Genomic DNA, 24,767 nt, shown 5'->3' with positions numbered 1-24,767 from the left:
ATCATGAAGAAGAACTTTTCCTATTTCCATAGAACATATATTCTTCTATCAGTTATATACAAACCAAAAGTCCTTGGTCTCTAAAGAAAATTATAATTCATAGTATCTCATTGCTTTCTTCAAGTGAAAGGTCATATTTTTCTTATATATTCCCAAAGGAACCATGGGTATGAGTAATTACTTCTCGTTGAATAATAATTATTGACATTTGTCTGTTTATCCACAGAATGATGACAGACCTACCATCTCACCAGGTTCACCTACAACCCAAACAGGTAATAAGCACAAAACCACAGTTAACCAGCCTCAGATTAGCTTTTTCCCTCACATAGTGAGAAATTTTTTGGTAATTGTTTTTCAAAGGGCAAATACTTCCATGCTGTGGCTTCTTTATCTGAAATAGAAATGCAAAAAGAAAAAAATGGGCATCATTATGGCCTTTTGATAGTCAGTTGAACAGGTTATTCACCACATTTTTGTTATCAGCTTCTGAAAAAAAAAATTGGTCAGGCTAAAAGTTTTAAATAAATTCATGCACCGTCAATTCAAATAACACTTTCAAAGAGAATAAGATATTTGTGTAAGTAAAAATATTCCGCATGTAGGCCCCCCCTTCATTTCCCATTTCCTTTGGTCATACTTTTTGTGATGTGCAGAACTGCATGTTTATTATGCTGTTTTCTTATTTTAATTTGATGCTTTTTTGATTGCTATTTCATTAAACTTTTTTCTTTATAATTTCTATTACATTTTAATTTTTTCATTCTCAATTTTCTTTTGCCTTTCCATGCTGTCTCAGTACACCTTTCTCCTCCATATTCTCCCGCTGCTTCTACCTTTAGAAACCAGCCCCAGCGACCAGAAAGTTTCCTTTTCCGTGCAACTGTCAGAGATGAAGCAAATAAAGGTATGTGGTAGTATCAAAGAAGACAGCTTATACTGCAGAGTGACACTAATGTGTTCCATTATTTTCATTCCCTACAAAACCACCTCATTATCTTGACAAAAGTGTAAAACATATCCTTACCTGTGATTTCACTGCCATAAGACCTATCAAGAATAAAACAGAATACTGTTTGCATTAAAAGTTGTACTTTTTTCCATCTTAACCATTTAGTAAAGTAAGAAATAGTGATTATAGAAATGAATGTAATGAAGAAATAGAATAAATTTTTTGAGTTATGCAGAACTGACTTTCTTCCTTTTCTAAATTCCCTTTGGGATTATTACATTTGTTCTGTTTTGATATACAGTCTGGTTTCTTCATTTTTGAAAAAATGAAATAATTATAAAATAAATCTACTTGACTCCTGCCTTCTGTTACTTGTTAATCTGATAATTTTCAGCCTGAACCTGGAAGGGAAAAGAAATAATCAAGGAACAGAAACAAATGTAATTCTTCTAAATAGCTATCTACATGTAATTACCAAAGTGTTACAGGTCTCAAAAAGGACATGGAGACTCTTTTGCTGTTCTGAAGAAGAAACATTAGCATGATTTTTTTTTTTTAATCTAACCACGGGGCAGCTAGGTGGCGCAGTGGATAGAGCACCAGCCCTGGAGTCAGGAGTACCTGAGTTCAAATCCGGCCTCAGACACCTAACACTTACTAGCTGTGTGACCCTGGGCAAGTCATTTAACCCCAGTTGCCTCACTTAAAAAAAAAAATCTAACCACAAAGTTAACCACATATAGAAAGCATCCTACTTGTTCCTCCACACAAGGCAAGTATGTTCATGTTCATGCAAAGCTAAGCATTTACCTGACAGAGCCCTCTATATTCATGATTTTTTATAGGTCATTCCTCACCCCATCTTTCTTCTGCTGCTTCAGCCACTGAATCTGCAGATCCCAGATCAAGACAGAATTCCAAACAACGTGAGGAAGAGTTGGAATTAATTGATCAACTACGAAAGGTGTGTATTCCAGTTACCTTTGAGTAATACTGTTTCAGTGATACCACTGTGGTCAAGGATCAAGGCTTCATGCATTAATCCTGCCAATAGCCATTTACTAAGAACATTAAGTACCACACTCCACAAATGTCAACTCTGTCTTGTTTGTAAATCGGAAAGTAAATTCTTTTTTCACTAGCATCCTCCATTGTTATGTCATTTCTTAGCCCTTGAATCAGCACCAACAAAGTGAACAGATTTTTTGAGACTTTAGGATATGATCAAGTGTAGTGATGAGATTTAAAATCTGATAGGACTGCAAAGTCCTTTTCCTTTCTTCTAAACTGCAGGAGGAAAAGAATGTAACCTAAGATAATACTAAGTATAGATTGTGGTAAGCAATTTATTTTATTTGGGGATTAAAAGAGGATCAGATCTTCCACAAAAGATAAGTATTATTAGTTTTATAATGTACTTTAAGACCATCTCTTTTTAGTCTGGCTGCCTTACACAGTCTAGAAGTTAGAAAATGTAACTTTTGAATCCCAGCAATTTATCCTCATACTTGGGGTAGAGAGAAAATATAAATATTATACCACTTCAGTGATTGCCTTTTTTCCCTCAATTTTTGGGAACTTTTTTCTTTTACATAGAATATTGAGTTCCGGTTGAAAGTTTCTCTGCCTTGTGATCTTGGAGCAGCTCTTACTGATGGTGTTGTTCTTTGTCATTTGGCCAACCATGTGCGTCCTCGATCTGTTCCCAGTATTCATGTTCCCTCACCTGCTGTAGTAAGTATATAAGGATCAGAAAATGTTTGGTTAACTAACAAATTAACTCAGCTCTCTTGAATAACCTAAATGATACTTCACATGCTAATATTTTTAGCTATATTTAAACTTTCCTATCTTGTTCACCTATTATTATAATAGTAGTAACAAATTTATATAATACCCTAAGTTTTACCAGCCACCTTCCTCCACAATAAAACTGTGAGATAGGTAATGCAAATATTGTCTCCATTTTACATTTAGATTTAGAGAGATTAAGTTATATGCTCACGATCACATAACTAGAAATTCATGGAATTGAGTTTTAAACCCAAGTCTCCTGAAACCAAGGATTCTTTCAACTATACTACACATTTGTATTTTCATTAAGTAGACAGTCCTTCTGTTTTCATATGCCCCTAATATACCTATGGATTCTGTGTTTGTCATGTTCCTATCCCAGTTTATCCAAGTGCAAACCCTTACCTCTGTCCTGGGACTTTTGTATTCTTATTTTTTTTTTTAATTAATAAAGTATTTTTTTTTCCATTACATGTAAAGATAGTTCTCAACTTTTGTTTATACAAGCTTTACAATTTCAGATTTTTCTCCCTCCCCCCTCCCCTAGACAGCAGGTAATCTGATATAGGTTATATATATATATACACATAATAACATTAAATATATTTCTGCATTAGTCATGTTATAAGAGAAAAAATCAGAGCAATGATGAAAAACCTCAAAATAGAAAAAAATAACAGCATCAAAAACAAAAGAAATAGTATGGTTCATTCAGCATCTATACTCCACAGTTCTTTTTTTTTTTTTCCTTGGATTTGGAGATCCTCTTCCATCACAAGTTCCCTGGAACTCTTCTGTGCCATTGCATTGGTGAGAAGAATATAGTCCATCACAGTAGATCAATACTCAATGTTGATGATACTGTGTACAATGTTCTTCTGGTTCTGCTCATCTCACTCATCATCAGCTCACGCAAGACCCTCCAGGTTTCTCTGAACTCCTCCTGCTCATCATTTCTTACAGCACAATAGTATTCCATTGTATTCATATACCACAACTTGTCCAGCCATTCCCCAATTGATGGGCACCCCCTCAACTTCCAATTCCTTGCCACCACGTACAGAGCAGCTGTAAATATTTTTGTACATGTGGGTTCCCCTTTCCATGATTTCTTTGGGAAAAAGACCCAAAAGTGGTATTGCTGGGTCAAAGGGTATGTATCACAGCTTTATCACCCTTTGGGCATAATTCCAAATTGCTCTCCAGAATGGTTGGATCAGTTCACAGCTCCACCAACAATGGATTAGTGTCTTTTGGATTCTTATGATCAGAAGAAAGTGTTTCTGTGTGTTTCAGACCCTGAGTTTGACTCCTTTGTCTAGCAAAGTTATCATATATCAGATACTCAGGAAAGAAGATTGAAGATCTTGGGCTAGCCTCTAAGAGACTTGGATGGGCCCTTCTCCATTTAATAAAATTCAAAATAGAACCAGCTAGGACAAATACATAGTCCATCAACATTAGTTTCCTTACAGAACAGGTAACCATTCTTTTCTTGCTGAGCTTAGAAATATATCCAGGTATGTGGAAGGAAAACAAAAAGAAATCATAGCATAGCAGCAAATCCAGTGGACCAAAAATCTGACTCTGTTCTGGAGTGATTAGGAGGATATAATCAGTATATTGTTGGAGAAAGCCACTGAAGGAAGAGTTTACTCTTGATTTTATGGGCTTCCCAATTTGTCTTAGTTGAATTAAGAAGCTGCCATTTCCTGAAAGCTACTAGACAATTGCCATTATTTTGTCCAAAAAGTTAACACTTGCAAACTAGTACAGTGCTAGATTTTTGGAGAAAAATTTAAACTTGGGCTGATTAGAGGTAGTATTCCTCTTCCTCAACCACCATATTACAGTGTTTTCCATAAAAGCGTGTAAAATGAGTATGAGAAAAACTAAGCACTTTGATAACTACTCAGCTAGCTGGATAATCTATTAAATGAAAATATTTCAAATGTCATTTTGCTCTTGAGCTAGGGGATAGCATGAGTAGTAACCATTAAAAATTTAGTTGGCAGGACAAGAGAATGTTTACAATAAACTTATTATTTTAGGAGAGTACATTAACTCTGGGAATGCTATAGTTTAAGCACACTGAGATATATCTCAGAAAAGAGATCTTTTATGAAATGGCATGCTTGTGACTTTCCAAAAACAATTGGACTTAACTTAAAAAATTGTTTAAGGGGAAATCTCAGGTTAATTATTATGCTATAGAGTTAAGAACAACTGGATTTTGTAAAACTCTTAACTAAATTGAAATGTGAGGGAAAAAGGAGACTTAAAGTTAATCAAATATTAATTAACCGGGGCAGCTAGGTGGCACAGTAGATAGAGCACCGGCCCTGGAGTCAGGAGGACCTGAGTTCAAATCCGGCCTCAGACACTTAACACTTACTAGCTGTGTGACCCTGGGCAAGTCACTTAACCCCAATTGCCTCACCCCCCCAAAAAAATATATATATATATTAATTAACCAAAATGTTAATTAAAAATCTTCTTAAGTGAAAAGTAGTTTTTATGAATACCAGCTATTTTGAATAAAACAGTATTACCATAACCAGCTTTTTACTGATATACTTTCCTGATCACCATTTTATATTAATTCGAATTGAATATATGGGGCCAATAGGCTTGTGTAGCCCCCTTTTTTTCCTTAGACTATTCAATTCAACATTTAAAAAGCACTTATTTTACCTACACTGTGCTACACACTACGAAAGACCAAATAATAGTTTTTCTACTTATTTTATTCTTCCTACCTCTGTAGGGAGAATTTCTTGCTAGATTGATGATGTTTAATATATATACATGAACATAGTGTATATATGTATATATGTATATAAACAGACACATGAGGAATAGGATGGTGATGAAAAGAGAACAAAAGAAAAAAAGGCTCAGATCTCAGGTCTCCTTCATTACCTTTGAGTTCCCTAAAGTCTTGAAGAACCCAAATGGAATGAAAGAGAAAAAAATACTTTTGCAGGTTGGGACCTGGCTTATATTCTTCTCTCCTCCCCAACTTCTGCCCTCATACTAGGGAACTCAGCAAACTCATACTCAAATACCCTAAACACTTAGTTTCTCAACTTCCTTTTCTGCCATGAGCTACTCCTCCACCCCAACAATGCAGTCACACTCAGAGATGGTCATCTGTAATAAGTGTCTTCACCTCTCCTCTCAACCCCTGTCCTCCATGTCTGGAACACTTTCCCTCTTCTCTGACTGCTAATCTCCCTGGCTTTTCAACTTAAATCCCATTTTTATACATCAAGCCTTTCTCAACCCTTTTTAATTCTAGTGACTTCTCTCTTAATCATTTCCTATTTATCCTGTGTATCACTAGTTATGTATGTTTGTTTGCATGTTGTCTTCACCATTAGATTGTGAGCTTCTTGAGGACAGGGGCTCTCTTGCCTCTTTTTATTTCCCCAGTGCTTAGCATGGTGTGTGGCACATAGTAGGCTCTCAATATTTATTGATTCGTTTATCAAGGCTGCCCAAGGAACTTAGATCACACTTTATATGGCAATTGAGCTTATCCTTTCTCCTTGTGCAAAACATATCTGAGGAGATCAACAACTAATTCTCTGTTCCCAGAGTTAACAATTTCGAAGTTCTTGTATTTTTTAATAATTTTTTTATTATTTTCCAGTTACATGTAAGGATAGTTTTCAACATTTGTTTTCATAGGATTTTTAGTTCCGAATTTTCCTCCTACCCTCCTTCCCTCCCTCCTCCCCAAGATGGAAAGCAATCTGATATAGTTTATATATGTACAATCAAATTAAACATATTTCTACATTAGTCATATTGTGAAAGAAGAATCAGAGCACAAGGGAAAAACTTCCAAAAAGAAGGGAAAAAATGGCCCAAAAGTAGAAACATTATGGTTCGATCTGCATTCATAATCCACAGTTCTTTTTTCTGGATGTTGTGAACATTTTCTGTCATGAGTTCTTTGAAATTGTTTTGGATCATTGCACTGCACATCACATATTGTTGCTGTTACTGTGTACAGTGTTCTGCTCCTCTCAGTCAGCATCAGTTCATGTAAGTCCATCCAGGTTTCTCTGAAATCCTCCTGCTCATCGTTTCTTACAGCACAATAGTATTCCATTTCAGTTTCTTACAGCACAATAGTATTCCATTACATTCATATACCACAACTTGTTTAGCCATTCCCCTATTGTTGGGCATTCCCTCAATTTCCAATTCTTTGCCACCACAAAGAGAGCTGCTATAAATATTTTTGTACATGTGGGTCCTTTTCCCTCCTCTGTGATCTCTTTGGGATACAGACCTAGCAGTAGTACCAATGGGTCAAAGGGTATGAACAGTCCCACAACCCTTTGGGCATAGTTCCAAATTGCTCTCCAGAATGGTTGGATCAGTTCACAGCTCCACCAACAATGCATTAGTGTTCCAGTTTTTCTACAGCTTCTCCAACATTTATTATTCTCCTTTTTTGTCATATTAACCTATCTGATAGGTGTGAGGTGGTACCTCAGAGTTGTTTTAATTTGCATTTCTCTAATCAATAGTGACTGAGAATATGTTTTCATGTGGCAATAGATAGCTTTGATTTCTTCATCAGAAAACTGCCTGTTCATATCTCAGAGTTCTCATATTAAACCTGAAAAGGGAATCTTCTTTCTTAAAACAGGTCCTCACACCTCCAGGTCTTATGGGTTTCTTTTTTATTATTACTTTAAAGGGTAGGGTCCCATCTTTCTTCATTCCTCTCTCACCCCACTAACACATAGGTGCTGGATTTCCTCCTCCTCCAACCTTCCTTCCATTATCTTCCCATCTCTTGAAGTCTTCTCACATACTCATCTTCTGACCAGTATCCCCATCTTCTAGACCAGGTTCATCCTGTGAAAAAAAATTAACTATAATTAATCTGTAAACTTATAACTGGCCCATAAGTCCTGCTGCGGTCGCCATTCTGAAAAAAATATTTAACTGGGTCTTAATCTGTGAACTTTTATAACTCAAATTAGCTAGCTATCTGAAAGCTTTTAATTTAATATGGGAAGAGCCAATTGGGAGGCTCCCCCTCCCCCACTCTCCCCCAGACTGATAAGCAAAAGCCTTTTTTCATTTAAAAGCAAAAACAGGGTTTATTGAGGTGAGCCAATTTATAAATAAGAATAGAAGTAGGATAATATGATCTGACTGCATTTTAACTTTCTCCTTGCCACATCTCTCGCCTGTGGGTATGCTGGCCACTGCCAATGCCACCTGCGTTTACACCTCTGAGCTGCGCCCCCCTTTCTCTGTAGCATCTCTATGTGTCTCCTTTCTCAGTCCTTCTACTAACCACTGTTCCCTTCACTGCCTCCTTTCACTCTTTCACTCTTCCTCCCCCTGTGTCTCTACCCCCCAGGCTATATAACCCTTCTTTCTCTCAGAAACTTCTGGCCAGGCCGCCCACACATGCCAACCTAATTCGTTGGCATCCCCAGGGCCGGGCCCAAGGCTGGCTGGGGCACTAAGCCCCGGTGCACCCAGAGTCAGGGGCTGGGCCAAGAAACCTGTGCATATCTCCGCTGAGTGGAGTGGGCTTATGTGCCTGGGTTAGTTTAGGGGAGAGCAGTTATGCTTGGGGAGGGGCAGCCCATTTGGGGCACCTGAGGCTAATTTTAGCTGCTTACATTCCTAAGGAGGATGCATGATATGCTGTTCCCCCTTGGAAGTAGCCAATATGTTGACTCTCTATACCTATCGACTCCCTCAGAAGGAATTACCTAGAAAAGATTGAAATTTATCCCTTCTTAACTGGGTCAGTCTTTTCCCTAAGAGAAAATTCCTAACCAGAGAAGGTAGCATCTAGTGCATCTTATATTTTCTTTATGTACCATACCCAGAAAGTATGCTGAAATAAAGATTATGGGTATTCCTAGCACCTATGACAGTGCCTAACACATAGTAGGTGCATCATAAATATTTGTACTTGATTGACTTCCCCCTGGCTCTAATCTGTGGGGTTTATTTCAGTCTGAAAAAAACCTTTGCAAAATATCAAACTACTTTCCTTCCATGTTCCACAATAGCAATAATATTTTTTCTGTCCGAAAAAAAAATCCCTTTGTAATGGGGGAGAAATGGGGTACGGGTTAGATCAGGGGTTGGGGTTCTTAGGAATTCCTCTTTAAAGAATTACACCCTCAATAGAGCACTGGCCCTGGATTCAGGAGGACCTGAGTTCAAATCCGGCCTCAGACACTTAACACTTCCTAGCTGTGTGACCCTGGGCAAGTCACTTAACCCCAATTGCCTCACTAAAAAATTAAAAAAAAAAAATTACACCCTCTTGCACACAAAAGTAGTTAGAATAAGGTGATGCGATAGTTTATTTAGGAGCAAGGGAAGGGAAGGGTCGCGGGAGGGAAACCATGAAAGAAATCCTTGGACTTTTCATGGGGAGACAGGCACAAAGCGCATGGCTCAGAGGTACCAAATCTTCTCGAACAGGAGACTGGAAGGTACTTTTATAGAGGACTGATGGGGGTGGACCATCTGCCCGTGAAAAGTTCCTTTAGTGAGAGAGGGCCATCCCCCACTGGTGGTAGCTGGGGGAATTGGGTGAGGGGTGGCTACAGATCCCTCTTTAGAATGCCGCAGCCACACCCAAATTTATCTCCCCAGGGTAAAGGAGACCAGAATGAAGGGTAGGAATCCCTAGCTAGCTCAGTCCGATTTGGTTCTGCTTATCTCTCTAGGCATTATCTGTCCTCTGGTTTAGTTTCTCAAGGAGAAGGTTCCTTGATGTGCCCCAGAGAACTTCTGGGGTGCTCTGCGCCCCATGACACCTTTATTCTTATAATGAAGGAACTGATTCCTAAGTCTAATACCTTTTTTTTTTTTTAAAGAACATATAAAAACAGATTTTTTTTTTTAAACTTTTGAACGAAATCAAGTCTGGTCATTAATGGCACAGCCTGAGCCCAGGGCCACAGCTCGGTGCCCTGCCTTCCCCACCTTCAGAGTGACAATGTAGTATCATGGAAAGAGTATTTACTTTTGAGTCAGAGGACTTGGTCTCAAATCATATCTTTGTGACTTAGGTGCAAGTCACTCAGGTTCTTCAGTTCTCAATTTCCTCTTCTGTAAAATTAGAGGATTAGGTGAGGTCATATCTTCCAGCTCTATGTGAGGGAAAAATCCATCCTCTTCTCAATTCTCAGGAACTCAGCAGCGAGGTGACAAAGGCTTTATTTTCTTCTCATGAGTAGGAGGCACCCTAGTGTGCAGCTAGTGGGTGCCCCGAAAGGGGGCTCGCAGGCCCTGTTTTATACCCTAGTCCCTAATGCGAATGGACCTTCCCCTTTTTCATCACTGGTCAGGGTTACAATCTACGTGCAAAGACTAACTAATCAGAACGCAGTATTCCCACCCCTCTTCCTTGTATGGGCATAACTCAGGAGTGGACCTTATACTTCCTTATATGGACAGAACTCTGGAGAGGACCTAATTGAGACCAGGGCTCCTTGAACCATGTGACCTTGGTAACCTGAGGGGGAGGAGGGGATCTGAGACCTTTGTCCTACAAACAGGTCAGGGAAGTATGACTGACTGTTATATCCACATTGAGAGGAGACAACTACCCATTTCTCACATCTAGATTGCTGATCCTCCAACTTTTTAGTATAGACTTAGCCTCTCATTTCAATCCTCATTATTAGTGACATTTTCTGCTTAACTTTGTGCCCCACCTGCTGGGGATCCAGCTCCACAGATACCTACAGTACCAGGTTGTAAGAGACAACCAAATCCTGTGTTTTGTTTTGGTTTGGGGGGGGGGGGAGGGGCAGTGACGGTTAAGTGACTTGCCCAGGGTCACATAGCTAGTCTCAAGTGTCTAAGGCTGGATTTGAACTCAGGTCCTCCTGAATCCAGGGCCAGTGGCTTATCCCACTTTGCCACCTAGCTGCCCCCTAAATCCCGTGTTTAAAGAAACTCATTACCTACACCTATAAGCTTGTTTTCTCCAAAGATGTATCCCCCTTGACAATCTGATTGACTCTTGACTGTTAAATGCTAGACCTGGGTACATTCATACAGGATTAGAACTAAAGAACTAGTAGCTCAAGTTTCCTAGTTACTCTGACAAGGTGAAAACATGTAGGCTAGGAGAGGGATATGTCTAATGGAAACTCATTAGAGCAAAAAGGTTTTCCAGAACTTAGAACAGTGTGATTAGAGGAACTGGTACAAACTGTCAGGCATGATAGCTATGCAAGGAAAGAGTTACCAGTAAGTAACATTCTTCCTAAAGATAAGACATTTTGGAAAACTAGTTACTTCTGATGCAAGCTTTTAAAATTCAAATGTTTTTGCCACTTAGAATAGCACCCAGAATCTTTAACCTACTCAAAAGCAACTATTTTTATCTACGTAATAATTCCCTTTTCTGATACTTAACCTATACAATCAAAGCCCCTGGCTAGAATTGTTTTATTGTATTGTTATGTAGCAACCAACAGTTTTATTTAAAATTTATTCAATCACACATCTATGTATGCACATAGTGCATGTATGTAAACACATGTGTATGAACATATAGGTATTATGTGTGTGTGTATGTGTGTATATATATATATATATATATATATATATATATATATATATATATATATATATATATTTGTTAATTCCCTTTTCTAGTACTTGCCTTACACAAAGCCCCCAGCCAGAACTATATTGTTATTGTATGTTTGTGCGGTTGTGAATATGTATCCCAAATAAGCCTTTCTCAATCCCTCTTAATTCCAGTACCTTTCCTCTCTTAATTATTTCCTAAAACAGTTCTAGCCAGGGGCTTTGATTGTGTAAAGCAAGTACTAAAAAAGGCATTTGTGTGTATGTGTGTGTGCGTGTATGCACACATGTATATATCCCTTCTCTCTTTTTCTCATTGCAGCCTAAATTGACAATGGCTAAATGCAGGAGAAACGTGGAGAATTTCTTAGAGGCTTGCAGAAAAATTGGTGTACCTCAGGTAAATACCCTTGCTGTTCTTTTATTGTCTATATAGAGTTATATGTTACTTAGTAAAACAGCTCTTAGGAATACAAGTTTCTGTTGATCTCTTGGTCTCATAGTTAATTTTTGAGTAGTTTATGCAGATTGTTCTTGATTACCAGAGCCAATAAAAATTTGTCACATAGACTTTTACTCCAAATAATGTATGTTGGAAAAACAATATAATTGACATATCTGTTTCATATATGTGACCTTGAAACAGATACTCAAACTAATTAACAAAAATGATATGTTAAAACAATTTTAAAATAATGCCCTACAAATATTTTAAATAGTAAAAAAAAAATAAAATCTGTCAGCAGCCCTCACTACAGAAAGTCTCCAGCTTTATAGTATTTTACTTAAAAATTATATTTATAAATTGACACCCCTGTCTTAAGTCTGGCATCTGTCTATAAACTAGATGATGCTTGTCACATACTTTATTAGCTGTCTCAGTATTGTCACTGTATGTTTAGTCATGCTTATCCAGCACTTAGAAGGGGCCATCTTTTTTACAGATAGTTCTCACTTTATGTAACTGGATCATTCCACAGATCTCTATGAAAAGCAATTTTTACATAATGTGGTTTTGCCAGTAGACATGGGAAAGGGAGGGAGGGCAAAAAAGGAGGCACAAAGAGTGCCTTACACCCATGGAGGGAGGGCACCTACTTGCCCACACACACTTCAGTGACACGTGAGGGCCAGGGACAGAGAAGTGAGAGCAGGAGAAACACACTGGGGCTGGAATCAGATAATGGGTATCGGAGCACAAATGTCCAGCAGACAGACATGCAGGGGCTGGACACATGGGCAGGTGGACTGAGCAAAGCAAAAGTCTCCTCTTTTGATAGAGATCTCAAGCCAAGTCCCCTACCTTTTGCTTTTACTTGGAGCGTTCTTTTTATGGTTCGTTTTGGGAGTTTGTTTTTTTTGTTGGGGGTTTTTTTTGGTGGAGGAGTAGGAGGCCTCAGAGTGCTGAGGGGCAGGATCTGAGAGAAAGCACAGTATTATAAAGTTGACTTAGGTGGGGTTTTTTGGAATGCTGCTTTCTCTCAGAATTCTTTATGTAAAGCCGAATTTGCATAATGCAAACTTACTTAGAGGGAGAACTGTCTGTATTTTCTTGGGTAGATTTCCCATCCTTTCAGTCTTCTACCCCCAAGTACCCTGCTTCTAACTACATGATTCAGACAATTAAAGCTTGTTCCCATGTTTATCAAAGAGAAATTAGTTCCCTGTTCTTCTCAGTTAACCATTTAATTCTGTATTAACATTAACATAGAAACATTTTTTTAAAACTAATTAAAATCATGTGTGCATAAAGAATAAGATTTAAGAAATATACACTTTGAAGTTGTCATTTAATCCTATAATTATCAATCCTAGTCTTTATATTTTTGCCTTTTACATCTTCAAAGAAAGAAGCCCTTAGCTCTTTTTTGTCCATTCCATGATTTGGTACCCAAACTCCAACCTTGTCCATTGGGTTCGGTTTTCCACAATTCTATGTTTTCCTTTGGAGTTAATAATTCCAGTAGGTTCAAATCCTCAGGCTACTTCTTGAATCTTTGTCTCTACCTCTCTCCTGTTGCAGAGGTCATGAAAAATATCTCAGATACCCCTTTTGTGCCAGAACTTTTAACACCGCTGTCCAACAGAAACCAAGTATCTCCACTTTAACTAGTAACAAAAATTGGATAATTTTCACCAATCAAAAATTTCCCTGCAAGTTTGCCTTTAGCAAAGTATACTGGAATGACATCTTTCCCATATCTACCTCAACATTTTGAGCTCTCTACCTGAGGTTTGACTAAACTAATATTTGTATTCAATGGTCCCCATCATAAGACTTTTTTTTTTAATTACCCCAAGTGAAAAATAATAAGAATAAGAGGTACTCAACAAAAAACTGTTATAAGAATCAGTGAATGCCAGATGTTTTTCAAAAAAATATGCTTTATGCCTGACTCATAGCAGGTACTTAATAATTGCTGATGATTTCAGCAAGTTTATAATAAATTGGTTTAATTTCCTGAAGTATTGGACACTAACAGAAATTTAATCATTTGTCTTGACAGAAGGAAACTTGAAATCCTAAGGCTGCATTTTTTAATCCTTCTAAGGAACTTATATAAATGCTAAAATAATTTTTGGTTTTCATTAACATGCTACATATTTTGAAGAGCTGATTCTAAAATGTTTTCTTATTTAATAGCTGTTTTTTAAAATGGCATTTAAATTAAATTGTTCTCTGTTAATAAGATTTCTATAGTTTCTATATTTTGACTAATGGTTATCACTGTACAAATCCTCATTCCAACAACATGTGTTCATATTATTAAATACTTTTTATTTGCTATATTTCCTCCCCTTATTCTTTTTACAGGGGTCTATCAATTAGATACTACTTTTACAACTGCAGTCTCTCTTTAATCATTCCAGTGTCCTAACAGCATTTCTCTCTGTTAGAAAAGCTCTCATTAAGAAAATTGTTTTTTATAAAGTACTTATCATGTTTTTTTCTTCTTCTGTTAGTCTCCTGGTGTTTTTGACCATTATTACCAAGGATTATCAGTGTTTCTTTGTTACTGTTAGAAACTGAGTTTCCCAGTTAGATACTTAATGCTGTCAACCCTTGAAGTTTGTAAAAGGAAAACATGATGATAAAGCTGGGTATCCTCAACTGCTTCTAGAAGTGTTTTATTGTGTCATTGCTTGATGTTACCCATGATTCATCAAAATATATGTCATTAAATGATCAAGGATTCCCAGCCACAAATCATTCTGGATCAGTATGGGAGTAGGGCTTTTGCAAAATTGAATGTTTTATCAGTTATCTCTTGAAAGGACTGAATTTCCAAGTCATTTTGAATGTATTTCCAAGTCATCCAAACAAACTCAAAGGAATTCTTTTTTCCATTGAGTTGGTATGAGCACATTGAAAGAAACAGAATTATGACTCTCAACAAGCTTATCAGCATCACAATTTGAACCCACATTTCTAACATCCATCCAGATAAATACCATGAGATAGGATAACAAGATGGATCCCATTCTTTTGACTTCATCTTGACCTCCACTGCCCTCAGTTTGAGTAAGAGGAAAAAGTACATTTGTATAGCCTCTTTATCTCAACTATATGTTCATTCTCAGATGAACTGTTTATTACTAAGGGATAAGAGCAGATGCCTTATACAATTCCTAATCCTTACTCAGAAGAAGGGCTTTTCGAAGATAGTAGAATAAGCCATTATGGGAGTTCTCACCTCCCAGAGCTCTGAATCCCCTTAAAACTTGGCTCCTTTACCAGCCCCTTTAGTTTTCTACATTGGCACCAAAGAACTGTTTACTGTTGTTGATGTTGGAAGACTGATCATGGTCTGCAGAGGTATGGACCTATTTTTTTAAGTGCTTATATTTTAAACAGGTAAATGATTTATTTGTAATTCTCTAAGAATGCATCATCATTTATGTCTGCATGGTCCCTGTTCTTCTGTAGCTCTCATTGGTTGATCTTTCTGAAATAGAAAAATCTTGAATTTTATAATAGTAGGAAGTCTTGTCATCCTAAATAATATATCTGTTTTTACTTGTTCCCATTTCTGCTTTCTGTTTGACTTGAATACAAAATAAACCTCTATTTGGTTTAATATGTAAAGCTCTCAAGTTGATGTATGTGTATATGTATATATAGATATATATTTGTGTGTGTGTATGTATATATCTCCATATATATCAAAAGATTTGTATCAGGTAAACTCCCAAGAAAATTTGTTATTTTTCATCCCTTTAATTTTATTTTTTAAATTTAATTTAATTAATATAATTTTAAAAATTCTTCCTCTATAATAAAAATGGGTTTGATCTAACATCCTGTGGCTTTTAATGTCACATAGATGCTTTCCAACTCTAGTGTTCTGTGATTTTCTGACTCTAGATATGTGAACTGGTTTTAGTCAAAATGGGCCTGATTCTCCCAGTGAGTAAGTAAGTTGATTTTCTGGCTACGTGCTACTGGCTCTTTCAGGACAAACATTTAGTATATTGCATAAATTAGAAGGGTCCATACCATGGATTCTGTAATACTTTGATGAGGCAACATGGTATAGTAGGTAGACTATTGAACTAAATAAAACCTGAATTCAAATCCTGCCTCTGAAGGGGGAAAATAATATCTGTCTTTAGTACCTACATCACATGATTGTTATGAAGTTCGAATTAGATAATGCATATACAGTGCTTGGGGTAGAAGGGGAAGGCAGAACTATAATTTCATAGGTATATGAACTCCCAGTGAGGAAACTCCCTCTATTAAAACAGATCAGCAAGTATCCTGCCGTTTATAGTTCTAGACAGTTTCCCAGAGAACTGAAAGGTTAAGTAACTTGCCTAGAGTTATACACCCATGATATATCAGAGCCCAGGCTTTAAGTCTTGTGATACTGAGGCCCACTCTTTGTCTTACTGCTCCTGTGTGTTCCACCAACAAAACACTTCATCTCAGCTCCAGGTGTCTTCTCTGGGTGTCCCATCCCTGTAACACTCACCTTCCTAGGCTCCTACTGGCTTCCTTTAAGTCCCAGAAACAGTCCCATCTTTTACAAGAAGCCTTTCCCAACCCCTCTTAATCACTTCCTCTTTTTTTTTTTTTTGGTGAGGCAGTTGGGGTTAAGTGACTTGCCCAGGGTCACACAGCTAAAAAGTGTTAAGTGTTTGAGGCCGGATTTGAATCAGGTCCTCCTGAATCCAGGGCCGGTGCTTTATCCACCGTGCCACCTAGCTGCCCCAATCACTTCCTCTTTATCCTGTATCTAGCTTACTTTGTAGATATTTGTTTGCATGTTGCCCCCTGCCCCCATTAGATCATAAGCTCCTTCAGGGCAGGGACTGTCTCTTGGCCCTTTTTGTGTCCCCAGCACTAAGTACAATGCCTGGCACATGTTTCTTGACTGATATCTGCTACTCCATGCTCCATCCCAAAGCACTATGTAAATGTCTGTTATTATTTGATCTCCAGATCTCTTGATTTCCTTATTGCCTCATACCTAGTTGTTCTCTAGGGCTTCAATTTTTCCTTCTCCAGAACTCCTTGTCTACTGCTCCATCTATTTGTTAATTCCTTCCAGGAACCTTTTCTTTTTTTTTTTCTTTTTTTTATAAGGTTTTTAAAAACTTGATTTTTATTTATTTATTTATTTATTGCAGGGCAATGAGGGTTAAGTGACTTGCCCAGAGTCACACAGCCAGTGTCAAGTGTCTGAGGCTGGATTTGAACTCAGGTCCTGAATCCAGGGTCGGTGCTTTATCCACTGCACCATCTAGCTGCCCCCGGAACAATTTCTTTTTAATAGAGGGGGGCAAAAGGCAAGGAAGCTTAGCTGCAGCCTCCTATAGCCCCCAACAGACATAAACCTCATTTAGCCTAAAAGAATTGCATACACCTTTGCAAACTGAATCCTTCATGTCCTGTAAGTCTGGAGCAAGCTATTTTTACTCTACTCACTAGTAAAATCAGGCCTGGGCAATTACATAGATTTAAAAAATGCTTATTTTTACATCTTTTCATTTGTCTGCAATTATAAAAAGAAATCTAGTATTATGTGTATGTTTTGGGATATAGCTGATATGGTTTCATGATTTAATTCTGCACTAAAGTCTGTTTTTCTGATCCACTGACTTTGTTTTTCTGTCTGTTTTCCTTTCCTGCTCACACTTTGGACAGGACAATCTTTGTTCCCCTTCAGACATCCTTCAGCTAAACCTCAGCGTTAAAAGGACTGTTGAAACACTTCTTTCTCTTGGGGCACATTCAGAAGAATCCTCTCTTATTTCCTTGTCTGCCCAGCTTCTGGGCTTTGTGGCATTTTACTGTACTTTAATGCTCTCTCTGTGTATGTTCTACAACTGGGTTTTTCCCTCTAGCTGAAAAAGTCTTCCAATAAGTGTCTGCCATATTCCGTTTTCATATTTACTGAATAGGAATTAGAGAATAACTTTTTATAGTGAATATCTCCATTCTCCTGACCATGTCCTTTGTTGAGTAGTAGGAGTGCTATAGATGCTTTTCATGATATTAAATCCTTAACCCATTTTTAGACTAAAAGACTTACATAGATCTTAACTTCCAAAAGACAGGGACCAACCGTTTTTACAGGCCACCCATGTAACCCATGGCAATTAAAATGTTTCTTCTGTGTAAAACACCCAGCATTACTTTGTGACAGCATACTAACCACAAGTAAAATAGTGACACCGTTTCCTAGGTTATGTCTGGTTGGTTTCTAGCTGCCACCTGACCCAAGTCAACAAAACTGCTTTGCTGGGTTTCCACACCTAAAAATTGGGCCTCTTCCTCTATTTGTATTCACATATACACATATCGTTTGTTGTCTCTGTATTTAGCAGACAGTGAGATTTAGTCTTGGCAAAAATTCAAGTAAATATATTTTTTCTACATGTTTGCTTTCTATGTATGCCACCATTTTAAGCCCATTGTAGAAATTTGAAATGTGAGGCAATAGGCAAAACAATTTAGCTGAGCCTCTTTGCTTCTGCATTGGGCTTAAGAAAGTAAAAGTGTCTGGACTTTTTGCTGACGCAGACTTGCTCTGTTCATTATCCTGGACCAAGATCTATTTCTGCCTCCTTGGAATAGAGACAGGAGCCTGTGACATTTGTGAAAAACATTAGAGCTCTTTGTAAGTATCCTGTGAGGCAGATGTTATCCCATTGGGCATCCCCATTATAGAGGAGAATGGCATGTAAATTCTGTTCCTTTTAGGCAGCAGCCTCTGCTTTGGATGAGAAGCAGGGAATTTGAATTCATTCTTTAGAAATGTTTAGCATTTGCTCTTCAAGTCCTACTGATGAAAATACTAAAGCACTACCTCATAACTAAGCTTAGATTGTAGAATGCATTCCTGACCATTTACTTCAGTCACTCTCATGAGCTCTTTTGTTAAAACTTAGACCATGTAAAAATGAGGGGGAGAAAATATTTTAATGAAGAGAAGACATCTGGTTTGGGGATACTTGACATTCTTGTTTGAGTTCTGGCATTTAGCCCAAGTGTCAGTCTGCTTCAGCTTTCCTCCTTATGGACAATAAGTGAATTTGCCATTAGAGCTCTGTTCGCACTATTGACAACCAACCATGGAAATGTACTTGGCTACTTAGAGTACTTCTGTAACTATGGAACACTGGTGCCTTCCTTCCTATTTTTAAAACTATTTTGTTGCTTATGACGATGGATGACTGAGACAGGGGCATCTAGGTGGCTCAGTGGATGGAGTACTGGCCCTGGAGTCAGGAGGACCTGAGTTCAAATCCAGCCTCAGACATTTAACACTTACTAGCTGTGTGACCCTGGGCAAGTCACTTAACCCCAGTTGCCTCACCAAAAAACAAACAAACAAAACCAAAACCCAACTCTCGACTGTAGTTATAAAACAGCATTTGTTTTTGTTGCATTTTGCATGTAGTTTGGCCTTAAGTGCATTGGAAGTAAAAGGTGCATCTTCTAAACGTACACTACTGTTCTACAGGAGAGAGGCCCCCAGGATGGTTGGCTCTATTGAGAAGGGTCCCATCCTACTTGGAAAAAATGTCTGATATGAGAAGATTTTTAATTTATCCACTTATAGAGATATACAAATCTTCCACTTTTACAATACTACCAAATATTAGGTATCTTGTTTTGCCAAAAAAGAAAAAAGCCTACTAAAGAAGAAACAGAATTAAATAGCACAATAGTAAATTCCATTTACTGCCATGAAAGTAAATGTTATATTTTTAATTCTAACTATTTACTAAGTATAACTTTTGCAAAACTTCTTATTAACCCTGAAAAATGAGTGCCTGTGAAAATTAAGCAAATGGGTGCACAGAAAAACCACCTTTATTCACTTAAAAATATTGTCAGTGGAGCCAGATATCTTCCTTGTGTTCTTTTCAGTGTTGTGTGCACACCATTTCTTGCCCAAGCAATTTAAAAGGCATATAGTTAAACTTTGTTCATTAGAGTTCCCCTAATTTGAGACAAGAGGCCTGGAAGTACCAGGGGTAGGGAAAGAGGCTGCTAATCACATGTATTTTGGAAGCTTGACTGAACAAGGGGTTTAAAGCCCCAAAGCTATCTACAAGTATACATGTGCAGACAAACCACTGGCCTATTAACCTCAAATTATTTGCAGAAGCTTGTTATCTAGGTCCCTTATAAAATAATGATTTGTTAATTTAGTTCTGATTACTATGCACACACTTAAACACTACAAAAATACAATTAAGACAATAACAAAAAGCTTCTGTAATTCAAACTTTTCCCTAGTTCAGCTTGATCTCCTGCCTTCTCCACCTCTCCCCACCCCCCAATTAATCTCAATGAAGGAGAGTTTACCATAAATGAATAATGAGTCTAAAGTCCAAGAACTGGAACTGTACTTCCTTTTTTTCTTGTAGCTTCTCTCAAAGTAGTAAAACCCAAGTTTCCAAATATGCAGATGACAGTCTACCTCATACTCATTGTTTCCTAGCTTGGGAGAACTGTTGTGTCAGCATCTCTGATGTACCTGGCACATAATTTCCAAAGCATTCCCTCATACTACCTTAAGAGACAGCGTGCTGCAGTGGTAGGAGCCCTGGCTCTGGAGCCAGAAGATCTGAATTTACTCTCTGCCTCTGATGATTACCACCTGTGTGACCTTGGGCAAGTCACTTAGTCTCCCAGGGCCTCAGTTTCCTCTTCTGTAAAATGAGGAGGTTTGAACTAGAGGAGGGCTTCTTCAACTTTTCCCACTCACAACCCCTTTTCACCCAAGAAATGTTTACACAACCCCAGGCATATACCCAGGTATACCCCAGGTATATAAAATAGGTATACCTTTTACTGTTGTCAAATCTTTCCCAACCCTCACATTCAGTTTCATGACCCCGTACAGTTTAAGAAGCTAGGGATTAGAGGACCTCTAATGTCCCTTCCTGATAGGTCTAGATCTTTGATTCAATGACTTCTTCCAGGTCATAGCAAATTGTCAGATAGCTTAAAGTTGTTTTTCTATTTCAGGTATGTACTGTTATATTTGAATCTTTGTCATAAAAAAAAGTATTGTTTCTTCCATTCTCACTGTCCTCTCCTCCTCCTATGTAATATTCCTCTTAGGAAAAAAAAAAGTATATGCCGTTTGTCCACTTTCAGTCCCCTCCAGATGTTCTCTATGCATTGAATTTTTCTGATTAATAAAATTACTGTTATTGGAACATACCAGTATGTAATGGTAGATATATTTCTATTCAGCCTGTATAGTAATCCTTAATTTCTTAGAATAAATTCATTATCATGAAGTTAGTTGTGAGATACAATCCATGCATTTGATTTTGTGTGTTTTAGTTGATTTTCTCATGTCTTAACATTTCATCTTTTAGTTGGTAAGTGGGCAAGGCTGTTTTGTTTTGTTTTTTAAACTGTTGTATTCATTTCATTTTCTTTTCTTTCATGTTTTTCTGTGTTACGTTATCCCCTTTCAGGAACGATTATGTTTGCCTCTACATATTTTAGAAGAAAAAGGTTTGACCCAGGTAGCAGTGACCGTCCAGGCCCTCCTTGAACTTGCCCCACCCAAGCAACAGCAGCACCAGTTGTCTGCTGTCTAAAGACTACCAAGACCTCGAGGGTTTGTCTCGGCCAAGCAGGAGAGAGAGATGTGACTACCCCTGCCAGGCGTCTGGTTTTAAGTGTGTGTGGGTGTGTTTTCTTAGAAGGGAATATTTCCGGAATTCCTGAAAGGAATGTTTTGCTTCATTTCTCCATTTTAGGGGAGATTGTGCCATTTGATTTTGAGGAATACTCTGGCCTCCCTTAAAGTACACTTTATTTGGTCCATGGGAGGATTATCGTTGAATTAGAATTACCGGCCCCAAATGACTGTTTGACTTTAATGTGATGTGTTTTGTTGTACAATGGGTTACTTTAAGATACTCAATAGAATTTCCTCACAGGAACACAGTTTGATCCCATCAAGACACCATCATGATAATTTCTTATCCTCTTCCATAAGTCCTACAAAAAGGTTTAAGTATTGACTTTCTGAAGTAATGTTCCATCATGTGTCTTTTCTAGTCACACATAAGAATCAGTTAAACTATATGTCATATCAAAGCCAAAACAAAAATAGTACAGTGTGATTCATCATAGGTGGACACAGATGAGTCCGTCCCAAATAATCTGTATATTATATGATACAGAGGATAGATTTTATCTGCTCCTAAGCCCAGTGTCCCAGGTTTGCCCACCTCTTTCTTAACCCACTTCCACTCGAGTCCAGACTTTGTAGGAAAAGATCATTCCCATTTTCTCTCAAAGCCATCATCTCTTCATTACAGATACCATAGCACTATATGAGAGAAGACAAAGCAGACACTCCCCAAGTCTTCAAGCTAATAGAATGCCTTGAAAAACAAGCAGAAAGGGAAAGGCATTCTTCAGTTCTTTTCCAGTCTAAGCCTATACTAATTTCCATAGCTGAATTTAGTTATGGGCATCTTAGAAAGATGGGCTGGGAAGTCTACTGAGAAACATGTTACATAGAAAGGACTTAAAGGTCTGAGTTTGAGTTCTTCCACTGGCCTTGTGGCCATGGCCACACACCCACCTCTCTAGGTCTCAGTTTCCTCATCTGTAAAAGGAAGGAGTTGGACTGAACAACATCTGTTCTCTTCTAGCACTAACACCCAGGGAGCCTGCCCACCTGTCCTAATGATATCACCTTGTTTTGAAGTCCGTCTTGAAAAAGAAAGCATTCCCAGGACCCTCAGCCAGTCAGTGCCTTAAGCCTGACAATGCTCCATTTTTACTATAAACCTCATTTACCAGTTCTGTCATAAGTGAGATTCCTCAGCATAGCTGCCTCTCTAAACCAAATTAATAGGGTCTGGAAGGGACAAGGAACCTAGATTCTTGGATGCCAGTGTGTGTTCTTAGGTTTGAGACTTCATTTAAATGGCATGGTCCTCTTTAGAGCATGGATGTAGCCACCTGAATGTGCTGTTTTCACTCCTGGCCTATATTCTCATCCTACACAATGATTACCTGTGCATTTTCCTAAATCCTCCCTAGAGGGCCCACCTACTGCACTAGAAGTGGTCTTTTGGTTCTCTTCAGTGCCGCCCTGGCCACCTGCCATCACTCATGTCCTAGGTAATGTCTTTATGCCACTTCTCCTGCATGAAAGTATTCTTGATAATGTGTCCCAGCCTGATCACCCCGAGCATGCCGGCGATAGGAAAACTTGGGTTTGAGTCCCAGCTCTGCTCCTCCCACTTCTGTGACCTCAGACAAGTCAACTGCAGAGTGTAAGAAGGGGGCCGGACAGCTTCTAGGATCCCTCCAGCTCCAAATCCTTTGGATTTTTGACAAAGTAGAAACCCTCTTTCTAGCACAGAAATCTGGTGTTAACAGTGCGGTCATTTAGACCAGGTTAAAACTGAGCAGCTATTCGTGTGTTCTGGGATACGCTGGAGTCTGATCCTGAGCTCAAAGCTGTGCCTGATAGGGGTGAGGGGGAGGGGCAGCAATGGCGGTAGCCAGCGGAGTTGGGGCCAGCCCCTATCATTTTCAAGAGCTCACAGAAACTCACCAACCGCAGAACTCAGAACTTAGATTCATGCTTGTGTGAACTCCAATGGCCAGACCTCAAGAGGGCTGTAACGTCTAAATAAAAATATGTCCAAATGCAGACACCGGCACCTAAAAATCTATGTGGCCAACCCCTGTCCCCATACCCACATACTCACATTAAGGAGTAGCCTGGTGTGATACAAGTAACACTGCTTGGCATTTAAGGATTTGGATTCAAATCCTGGCTCTCCTACCTGGTATCTATGTGACTTTTGAGAATTCACTTCACTGCTCATCTGTAAGATGAGCATCTTTATCGGCAAAATGAAAAGGTGGTTCTTTCCAGCTCTAAAAGCTGTGCTCTGGATCTCCAGGATAAAAAGAGGTACCTAAAACAACGTGTCAGCTATCCATTTATTTAACATAAAATATACATGAATTTGCTGCAACTTCTCATTGCATTTAGAGTGGGGGTATGTATTTTTTTTTACTCCCAGCAATTTTTGGGGTTGTAGTCCTAAAAAGAAAAATGTCAAATGTGTATTGAATTGTATTTTCTGTGTCAAAAGCAAAAACCAATCATGTTTTCTTTCCTATTGCAGCCTTTTGGTGCATGCTCTTTAATCTGGCTTGGAAAGGGCCTTTATATGCAGAGGAAGTGGGAAAATGTTTATCATTTCCCTCACAGCTTATTTTTTTTTAAAAGCACAACTAATTAAATAACTCATCATTTCTGTTACTTTTAGAAGCTCCATAATATCTGGTGATGTGTGCTTATCCAGATGAATTCTAATGGTTCTGTAAAAAAAAAAATGGACTTTTAAAACAGTTATAGGAATGAAGGAAAATGTGGACATTTGAAAGCCTTTTTTTAAAAATAAATGTTACAATGAAATAGCTTAATAAAGCATTTTCATTTGGCCATTTCAGAAAATGTTGTAAACGTGTAATTAGTAAAGGAATTTTTTAAGACTGTCATATATTTGTATGTCTGTAAATACATTCCATCATTTCTAAGAAGTATAAATATGTCAATATCACATATGTTATTTTTAAATTACATATATGTTGCCATTAGTGTAAACTAGCACATTGATATTAAAATAAAAACCTGAAACACTTAAATTGCATGAAATAAAGAGTGATTTGAAAATGTGCCATAAAGCATAGCTTCCTTCACACAGATGAGTGGCAAGAAAAGTATCCCTTAGGAGAAGATTCAAGGCCTTCGTGTTAGGTATTTAACATGCAGAATAGAATTCTTTACAGAGAGGACTGATATTGGCCATGAAGCATGGCCAGGGTATTTGCATCAACAAACCAAAGAGGGAGCAAATGCCAGGACATTATTTTGTCGGTGTTTTCTATTGACAG

General features: G+C 38.1%; 1 protein-coding gene across 9 annotated transcripts in view; it reads left to right on the top strand.

Moving 5' to 3' along the window:
• LRCH3 (leucine rich repeats and calponin homology domain containing 3) overlaps window positions 1–24,502 on the top strand; it is a 141,416-nt gene extending 116,914 nt beyond the window's left edge. For 3 of the 9 annotated variants that reach the window (XM_043994649.1, XM_043994646.1, XM_043994645.1), the window contains 6 exons: window positions 227–275; window positions 800–907; window positions 1,798–1,916; window positions 2,549–2,686; window positions 11,676–11,753; window positions 17,505–20,550. In XM_043994649.1, coding sequence (XP_043850584.1) covers window positions 227–275; window positions 800–907; window positions 1,798–1,916; window positions 2,549–2,686; window positions 11,676–11,753; window positions 17,505–17,708 — 696 coding nt within the window. In that variant the 3' untranslated portion in view covers window positions 17,709–20,550. Of the gene's footprint in view, window positions 1–226; window positions 276–799; window positions 908–1,797; window positions 1,917–2,548; window positions 2,687–11,675; window positions 11,754–17,504; window positions 20,551–21,304 lie in introns of those variants that run through there. The other 6 variants (XM_043994652.1, XM_043994650.1, XM_043994648.1 and 3 more) reach the window with 4 other exon arrangements.
• The last annotated feature ends 265 nt before the right edge of the window (window positions 24,503–24,767 follow it).

The sequence above is a fragment of the Dromiciops gliroides genome, chromosome 3 (assembly GCF_019393635.1).
Source record: "Dromiciops gliroides isolate mDroGli1 chromosome 3, mDroGli1.pri, whole genome shotgun sequence".
NCBI lineage: Eukaryota > Metazoa > Chordata > Mammalia > Microbiotheria > Microbiotheriidae > Dromiciops > Dromiciops gliroides.
The sequence above is the reverse complement of the archived record's forward strand: the minus strand, read 5'-3'. Positions and strand labels throughout refer to the sequence as shown.